The sequence below is a fragment of the Glycine soja genome, chromosome 15 (genome assembly GCF_004193775.1).
Source record: "Glycine soja cultivar W05 chromosome 15, ASM419377v2, whole genome shotgun sequence".
NCBI classification, from domain to species: Eukaryota; Viridiplantae; Streptophyta; class Magnoliopsida; order Fabales; family Fabaceae; genus Glycine; species Glycine soja.
This window is the reverse complement of record NC_041016.1, coordinates 25,518,165-25,527,669: the sequence shown is the minus strand read 5'-3', so window position 1 is coordinate 25,527,669 and position 9,505 is coordinate 25,518,165. Positions and strand designations below refer to the sequence as shown.

General features: G+C 35.7%; 2 protein-coding genes across 2 annotated transcripts; both read left to right on the top strand.

Moving 5' to 3' along the window:
• The first annotated feature begins 2,013 nt into the window (after positions 1-2,013).
• Positions 2,014-2,427, top strand: LOC114386014. Its single transcript, XM_028346028.1, has one exon. It carries the CDS (start codon positions 2,014-2,016, stop codon positions 2,425-2,427), a length of 414 nt encoding a protein of 137 aa, XP_028201829.1.
• A 6-nt stretch (positions 2,428-2,433) lies between these two features.
• LOC114386013 lies at positions 2,434-9,220 on the top strand. The gene is made up of 3 exons (XM_028346027.1): positions 2,434-2,763; positions 8,420-8,552; positions 8,637-9,220. The coding sequence occupies exons 1-3, from the start codon at positions 2,434-2,436 to the stop codon at positions 9,218-9,220; spliced, it is 1,047 nt and encodes a 348-aa protein (XP_028201828.1).
• Positions 9,221-9,505: the final 285 nt, after the last annotated feature.

Genomic DNA, 9,505 nt, shown 5'->3' with positions numbered 1-9,505 from the left:
ATTTATTATTGATGAATGAAATTATTGTCTTTATTTGACTTGTGTTGTTTGAAGACCTAGGGAGTGTGAATCTTAAGCATGAAAGAAATATGTATATGCGTAATGTGACTTACTGTTGATGTTGTTATTGATGACTTTAATTGATATGTGGTGATGTTGATATTTATGATGATATTGATTTGAGATGACGTTGCTAATGGTGATCATGTCAACATGAATTGATGTTATTATCGATGGTTATGTTAATATGGAATGAGGTTGTTATGGTTGTTGGTGATGTCATGGAAATGAGATGATGTTTATGTTGAGAATGACATTGAAATGGAATGTTGATGATGTTGGAAATGCATTGAGATGTGCATGTTGTGTATGTTCATGGGGGGTGCAGTGACCTTGTCGGATGTCCCTTGTGTGGGAAACTAGAGTGGTTAAAGAATTTAAGCATTTCTGAGGGGATGCTTAGGCGCTTTAATTCATCCATGGTCATGTACTTGGCGACACCCACGTTCATACATCGTATGTTGTGTATATTCATGGGGGGGTGCGCTGACCTTATCGGATGTCCCTTGTGGGGGAAAATAGAGTGGTTAAAGGATTTAAGCATTTCTGAGGGGATGCTTAGGCACTTTAATTCATCCATGGTCAGGTACTTGACGACGCCCATGGTTCATTTCTTATATGACACGGGAAATAGTATAAACTGTGGCAGTGTGTACTTTGTACTAAGGGGTGTGTCACCTGGTAGGGAACTCCCTTGTGGCCCAGGCTGATCACCGGGGGGGGGGGTTATGGTGCACGACTGGGTGGCCTCGAAAAATACTGCATGGTTTCCTAAGTGAGGTGTCGTATAGACACGCTTAGGCTATTTCCTTGGTATTGGATACGGTACGTACCGCATTGCATTTGAGAGTTGAGGTCAGGTGTATGCATCATTCTGAGCAGTCTTGATTGGATCCATGGATGGATGATGAATAATTGTTGAATATGGATGATGAATAATTGTTGAATGTAGGTGTTGAATAATGAATGTTGTGTAAGCTTATGATGTTTGCCTATGTTTTCTTGCTAATTGTGATTATTTGGATTTAGCATTGGTTCTTTTTATAATGAACTCACCCTTGCAATTTTGTATTGTGTGGTTGATACCTGTGATGATTGCGAACATTATTCGTGGGAGCAGAATGACAGCAGTAGGGTGCAGGAATGAGATTTTGTTGAGGAGCTGCCAAGCCGACGTGATGACGTTGGGATTATTTTGGGAGAGAGTTGTGTTTTGTTAATCAACTCCTCCATAATTATATATATGAACAAGTTTAATTTCCATTATGTGTATGATGTGTATTGAGTTACTATTCCTATTCCTATATATATATATATATATATATATATATATATATATATATATATATATATATTCTTTTAAGTAAATATGTATGGTTTGGTGAATGTTTGTCAAGCAAAAAATTATCTTTATTTTCATAAGCAAAAATTAAGGGAGTTTTTATTTAAAAATTGAATTTATCGTGGTTTAGGATGGTGATATCGTAGCGATGAGGCAGGTCATTACATTTAGTGGTATGAAAGCAGGTCAAACCTTTCAGCCAGTGAGTTGTGAGTCTACTATGTTTTTCTGTGCATTCTCTGGTTGCCTTGTTGAATGCTTGATGTTTGTTGTTTGCTATTAGAACTCACTCACTTATTGTGCTTCCATGAGTTATAGAGATTTGATTGTTGTAGTCATGTCATATTTGTTTTCCTGATGTCTATTATACCATGAGTTTCAATGTCGTGTCACAGGTTATCAGACTAGCCATCTGTATAATTTGTGAAGGGCAATGGGATGATATGGCAAGCGATCAGAAAATACAAATGATGGAGATTGAGTGTTAATGTCTCAAGGCATCAACTCTCAAGAGTAATCAAGTACGAACTTGTAATGGTTGTGATTTTGGTGTTGTTCTTTTGTTGTGTGCATTCCTTCCATGTCTAACTCTCTGGTGTGTATATGGAGTGATGGCTGGACGGAATGATCGTGCGATAGCTGATGCTCTTCAAGCCTTAGCTCAGGCTATAGGGAATCCAAACAGGGGAGGAGCTGGTGGAGCTGTTGAGTACCAAGGGTTGGACCGCTTCCAACGAAACAATCCTCCTTCTTTCAGTAGGGGATATAACCCTGATGGTGCTCAGAACTGGATAAGGGAAATTGAGAAGATTTTTCGAGTTATGGCTTGTTCGGAGGGGCAAAAGGTTGCTTTTGGTACATATACTCTAGTGGAAGAGGCTAAGTATTGGTGGGAGAATACTCACCAATGCCTCGAGGTTGAAGGTCAAGATGTGACCTGGGATGTCTTCAAGAGGGTATTTTTGGACAAATACTTTCCTGATGTTAGGAACAAGAAAGAGATGGAGTTCTTAGAGCTCAAGTAGGGAAACATGACTGTGGTTGGATATGCAGCCAAGTTTAAGGAGTTGGTGAGGTACTTTCCCCATTATCAAGGGAGAGATGGTGAAAGTTCCAAATGTGTGAAGTTTCTGAATGGCTTGCGACCTGAAGTGAAACAAGCTATGAATTACCAAGGTGTTTGTCAGTTTCCACTTTTGGTTAACATGTGTCGGATTTGGGATGAAGACTCTCGAGATAGGGCAACCTATTATAGGAGTATAGGTCCAATGAAAAACAAGAAGAATGGACCTCAACATCGGGGAAAACCATACTCGACCCCTCCTAAGCAATATGGTAACCGCCTCAACAATCAAAGGACTGTTGTTGGATCAAGTGGCCTCGGAATAATTAAGAAGGGGGGGTTGAATTAATTATGAACGTGTCTTGGTTAATTAAAAATCTATCCTTCTTAATGTTACTAGATTCAATTAGGTTTTTACTACAAAGTTAAGAAAGTAAAGAACATAAATAGAAACTTAACCAAAAGTAAAAGCGATAATTAAAAGTACACAGTGGAAATTAAAGAGTGTAGGGAAGAAGAAGACAAACACAAGATTTATACTGGTTCGGTCACAAACCGTGCCTACATCCAGTCCCTAAGCAACCTGCGGTTCTTGAGATTTCTTTAAACCTCGTAAAATCCTTTACAAGCCAAAGATCCACACGGGATGTACCCTCCCTTGTTCTCTTTGAATAACCAAGTGAATGTACCCTCCACTTGAACTAATCCACAAGAGATGTACCCTCTCTTGTTCTCAATATAACAATCCCCAAGTAGATGTACCCTCTACTTGTACCACAAAGGATGTACCCTCCAATGTGTTGGGAAAAAGAATTCTCAGGCGGTTAGTCCTTTGAATCTTTGTAAAGGGGAAACAAAAGATATCTCAGGTGGTTAGTCCTTTGAAATCTTTTGCTTAAGGGGAAGGGTAGAATCAAAAGAATTCTCAGGCGGTTAGTCCTTTGAATCTTTTGTAAGGGAGAAGAGAGACACAAAAGAATTCAGGCGGTTAGTCCTTCTGTTCTTTTGGCAAAGGGAGAAGAGAATGAAAAAGATGAATAGCACAAGTTTTTGATCAAAGAACTTTTCTTGGAAGAGAAAGTGTTGAACAAAAACTTTTAGAAAGATGAAGAGAAATAAATCAGAAAGATCTGTTGAAAGTGTTGAAAGAGATGAAAGAAGATATTGAAAGATTGATTCAAGGATATTGAAAGAAGATGATGTAAAAGATGTATTAAAAGATTCATTCCATGGTCACATATTTATAATCTCTTGATGACTCAAGTCAAAGTTTGTGACTCTTGGCAATTTCTTTAAAACTAGTCACTTAAAAAGTTGTGACTTTTGAAAAAATCTTCAGAAACAAGTCACTTGAAGAATTGTGACTTATGGAAATTCATTTTTCGAAATCAGTAACTGGTAATCGATTACCATTAAGGTGTAATTGATTACACATCAACAGATGTGACTCTTCATTTTAAATTTTGAAAATCAAAACGTTTAGAAGCTCTGGTAATTGATTACAAGTATTGTGTAATCAATTACACAAGTTTAAAATGATTTAAAACTATTAAACACAAATTGTAACTCTTGAAATTTGAAATCTTAACGTTTTAAAACACTGGTAATCAATTACTACCTTCTGGTAATCGATTACCAGAGAGTAAAACTCTTTGGTAATGATTTTGTGTAAACTTCTTGTGCTACTCAATGTTTTTGAAAAACTTTTTTAGTACTTATCTTGATTGAGTCTTCTCTTGATTCTTGAATCTTGAGTCTTGAATCTTGATCTTGATTATTCTTGAATCTTGATTCTTGAAACTTGATTCTTGAATCTTGAATCTTGATTCTTGAAACTAGATTATTGAATCTTTGGAATTTTCTTAACTTCTTGATTCTTTGGCATCATCAAAATAACCTTGGAAGGCATTGCTTCCACAATCTCCCCCTTTTTGATGATGACAATCCTGAAATAAAGAGAATGCATACAATTTTGTTCTACCGTTCACGCATCCCTTTCTCCCCATTTCTTTTTGAATTTATGCTAAATTTTAAAGTTTTGAAAGTATAATATCTTGATTTCTAAAATATCTATTTTTCTCTCCCCCTTTGGCAACATCAAAAAGGCCAAAGTGCGTAATACATACATAATTTAAAAAACATACACAAAGCATATTTTGTAAAATAAACATAAAAGATTCTAAACCATTCATGCAGCAAGACATAAACCAATTTAAAATGCAAACCACATAGTCATATATCACAATCCATAAATATTCAGTCATACTAAGCAAATATTAAAAAAAATACTAAGTGTTCAAATGTCATAATAAACTAAGTATCAAATGCTTAACACATAACCTATGTTCAGAGAATAGATAACATAATGTCATAAATCAATCACAAAACATAATAAAAGCATGTGTATTAAACAATTCATAAGTCATCATAGCATAAAACAAATCATTTGTCTAAGTCACTGGCATCTAGAAGTCCTAATTCTCTTCTAATAGTGTAGAAGGAATCTTTGGGTAGTGGTTTTGTGAAGATATTTGTGAGTTGATTTTTGGTATCTACAAATTCTAGAACACGGTCACCTTTTAGGACATGATCTCTAAGAAAATGATGCCTAATTTCTATGTGCTTGGTTCTAGAGTGGAGAACTGGGTTCTTAGATATATTCATAGCGCTTGTGTTGTCACATTTTATGGGGATATGGTCTATTATAATCCCATAATCAGATAGTTGTTGATTCATCCACAAAATTTGTGCACAACAACTACCAGCAGAGATGTATTCTGCTTCGGCTGTGGATAATGCTACACTATTTTGCTTTTTGTTGTGCCAAGAGACAAGAGCAGATCCTATAAATTGACATGTGTCACTAGTGCTCTTCCTATCTGTTTTGGATGCAGCAAAATCTGAATCTGAGTATCCTACTAAATTGCATAAAGAATTCTTTGGGTACCATAATCCTAAGTTAACTGTTCCTAAGAGATATCTTATGATCCTTTTTACTGCAGATAAATGTGAAAACTTTGGATTTGACTGAAATCTTGCACACATGCATGCACTGAACATAATATCTGGCCTACTTGCAGATAAGTAAAGTAGAGACCCAATCATACCTCTATATTGCTTTTCATCAACGGGTTGACCAGACTCATCTTTATCAAGGTAGTAACCAGTGCTCATAGGAGTAGCCAAGTGTTTTGAGTTCTCCATTCCGAATTTCTTGATGAGTTCCTTGCAATATTTTTCTTGGTTGACAAAGATCCCATCATTTGTTTGTTTGATTTGTAGTCCAAGAAAGTAGTTTAACTCACCAATCATGGACATCTCAAACTCAATTTGCATGTCAATAGAAAATTCCTTGCACAAAGATTCATTAGTAGATCCAAAGATTATATCATCAACATAAATTTGTACCAATAAGATATCATTATCCTTCTTCTTTATGAATAAGGTGGTATCTACCTTTCCTCGAATGAAATTCTTTTCTAATAAGAATTTACTTAATCTTTCATACCAAGCCCTAGGTGCTTGTTTTAACCTATAAAGTGTTTTCTTTAACCTATAGACATGATATAATTTTTGTGAGTCTTCAAACCCGGGAGGTTGTTCTACATATACTTCCTCTTGGATTAGACCATTTAAGAAGGCACTCTTGACATCCATTTGATATAGTTTAAAGTTCATAATAGATGCATAAGCTGAAAGCATCCTAATGGCTTCTAATCTAGCTACGGGTGCAAAGGTTTCTTCATAGTCTATCCCTTCTTCTTGGTTGTACCCTTTTGCAACTAGTCTAGCTTTATTTCTAATTACTATACCATTTTCATCTAGTTTATTTCTAAATACCCACTTAGTTCCTATAATGGGGTAGTTATGTGGTTTCTCAACTAGTTCCCAAACATTATTTCTCTCAAATTGATTTAACTCTTCTTGCATAGTAACTATCCAGTCCCCAAGCAACCTACGGTTCTTGAGATTTCTTTAAACCTCGTAAAATCCTTTACAAGCCAAAGATCCACACGGGATGTACCCTCCCTTGTTCTCTTTGAATAACCAAGTAGGTGTACCCTCCACTTGAACTGATCCACAAGAGATGTACCCTCTCTTGTTCTCAATATAACAATCCCCAAGTAGATGTACCCTCTACTTGTACCACAAAGGATGTACCCTCCAATGTGTTGGGACAAAGAATTCTCAGGCGGTTGGTCCTTTGAATCTTTGTAAAGGGGAAACAAAAGATATCTCAGGCGGTTAATCCTTTGAAATCTTTTGCTTAAGGGGAAGGGTAGAATCAAAAGAATTCTCAGGCGGTTAGTCCTTTGAATCTTTTGTAAGGGAGAAGAGAGACACAAAAGAATTCAGGCGGTTAGTCCTTCTGTTCTTTGGGCAAAGGGAGAAGAGAATGAAAAAGATGAATAGCACAAGTCTTTTATCAATGAACTTTTCTTGGAAGAGAAAGTGTTGAACAAAAACTTTTAGAAAGATGAAGAGAAATAAATCAGAAAGATCTGTTGAAAGTGTTAAAAGAGATGAAAGAAGATATTGAAAGATTGATTCAAGGATGTTGAAAGAAGATGATGTAAAAGATGTATTAAAAGATTCATGCCATGGTCACATATTTATAATCTCTTGATGACTCAAGTCAAAGTTTGTGACTCTTGGCAATTTCTTTAAAACTAGTCACTTAAAAAGTTGTGACTTTTGAAAAAATCTTCAGAAACAAGTCACTTGAAGAATTGTGACTTATGGAAATTCATTTTTCGAAATCAGTCACTGGTAATCGATTACCATTAAGGTGTAATTGATTACACATCAACAGATGTGACTCTTCATTTTAAATTTTGAAACTCAAAACGTTTAGAAGCTCTAGTTATTGATTACAAGTATTGTGTAATCGATTACACAAGTTTAAAATGATTTAAAACTGTTAAACACAAGTTGTAACTCTTGAAATTTGAAATCTTAACGTTTTAAAACACTGGTAATCAATTACTACCTTCTGGTAATCGATTACCAGAGAGTAAAACTCTTTGGTAATGATTTTGTGTAAACTTCTTGTGCTACTCAATGTTTTTGAAAAACGTTTTTAGTACTTATCTTGATTGAGTCTTCTCTTGATTCTTGAATCTTGAGTCTTGAATCTTGATCTTGATTATTCTTGAATCTTGATTCTTGAAACTTGATTCTTGAATCTTGAATCTTGATTCTGGAAACTAGATTCTTGAATCTTTGGAATTTTCTTAACTTCTTGATTCTTTGGCATCATCAAAATAACCTTGGAAGACATTTCTTCCACAATCTCCCCCTTTTTGATGATGACAATCCTGAAATAAAGAGAATGCATACAATTTTGTTTTATCGTTCACTCATCCCTTTATCCCCATTTCTTTTTGAATTTATGCTTAATTTTAAATTTTGAAAATCAAAATGTTTAGAAGCTCTGGTAATCGATTACAAGTATTGTATAATCGATTACACAAGTTTAAAATGATTTAAAATTGATAAACACAAGTTGTAACTCTTGAAATTTGAAATCTTAACATTTTAAAACACTAGTAATCGATTACCAGAGAGAAAAACTCTTTGGTAATGATTTTGTGAAAACTTCTTGTGCTACTCAATGTTTTTGAAAAACTTTTTTAGTACTTATCTTGATTGAGTCTTCTCTTGATTCTTGAATCTTGATCTTGATTATTCTTGAATCTTGATTCTTGAAACTAGATTCTTGAATCTTTGGAATTTGCTTAACTTCTTGATTCTTTGGCATCATCAAAATAACCTTGGAAGGCATTGCTTCCACAACTATTGCTATGGGATTTGCGGGTGGAAGTGGTAGCAAAACCAATACTTTCCCCACTCACATCACTTGTTAAAGATGTAGTAAGCCAGGGCACATCTCCTAAAATTGTCCTAATAGAGGCATGGCCTGTTTTAATTATGGACAAAAATGACATATTTAGAGAGATTGTCCACACCCCAAGAAGAAGCAGAATGGTGGGGGCCTGAATGGTCAAACTGGACATCCGAAGGCCACTGGAAAAGTCTTTACCCTTAACGGTGTTGAAGCTTCAAAATCCAAAGATCTAATCCAAGGTAAATGTTTCATAAATGGGATTCCGTTACTTGTGCTATTTGATTCGGGTGCAACCCTTTCCTTTATATCATGTTTGTGTGTAGGGAAACTTAAGCTTTTTGTGTCCTCTTTAAATAAAGATCTGGTGGTAGAGACCCCAACTAGTGGTTCTGTGTTAACTTCTGATGTGTGTTTGGATTGTCTTGTGGAAATTTCTGGTAGAACATTCTTGATTGATTTGATTTGTTTGCCTTTGAGCCAGATTGATATTATTCTTGGTATGGATTGGTTATCTTACAACCATGTCTTGTTAAACTGTTTTGATAAAAGTGTGGTGTTTGATGATTCTGGAATGAGTAAGGATATGATGTTTATCTCTGCCAACCATGTTGTGATATCTTTAAAAGAAGATGCTCAAGTGTACATGATCTTGTCTAGCCTAGAAATAGAGACAAATGTTTCCATGTGTGACCTCCCTCTTGTCAAAGAGTTTCCTGAAGTGTTTCTTGAGGATATATCCGATCTGCCACCCAAGAGAGAGATAGAGTTTTCCATAGACTTAGTACTTAGTGCTGGACCCATATCCATAGCCCCTTATAGGATGTCTCCTATAAAGTTAGTTGAGCTTAAGAAACAGTTAGAGGAGTTATTGGATAAGCAGTTTGTTAGACCTAGTGTGTCCCCGTGAGGAGCACCAGTGTTGTTAGTGAAGAAGAAAGATGGGACCATGAGATTGTGTATGGATTACCGCCATTTGAATAAGGTGACGATTAAGAATAAGTACCATTTGCCTAGAATAGACGACCTTATGGACCAGTTGGTGGGAGCTTTTGTGTTTAGCAAGATAGACCTTAGGTCAGGTTATCATCAGATCCGAGTGAAGTATGAAGATATACCAAAGACTGCATTTAGGACCCGTTATGGTCACTATGAGTACCTAGGCATGCCCTTTGGTGTGACTAATGCTCCAGGA

Coding starts and splice junctions, on each gene's coding strand:
- LOC114386014 (XM_028346028.1), top strand. CDS start 2,014: ATGGCTGGACGGAATGATCGTGCGATAGCTGATGCTCTTCAAGCCTTA.
- LOC114386013 (XM_028346027.1), top strand. CDS start 2,434: ATGACTGTGGTTGGATATGCAGCCAAGTTTAAGGAGTTGGTGAGGTAC. Junction 2,764..8,419: donor GCCTCAACAATCAAAGGACT/GTTGTTGGATCA, acceptor TGACATATTTAG/AGAGATTGTCCACACCCCAA. Junction 8,553..8,636: donor ATCCAAAGATCTAATCCAAG/GTAAATGTTTCA, acceptor GTTTGTGTGTAG/GGAAACTTAAGCTTTTTGTG.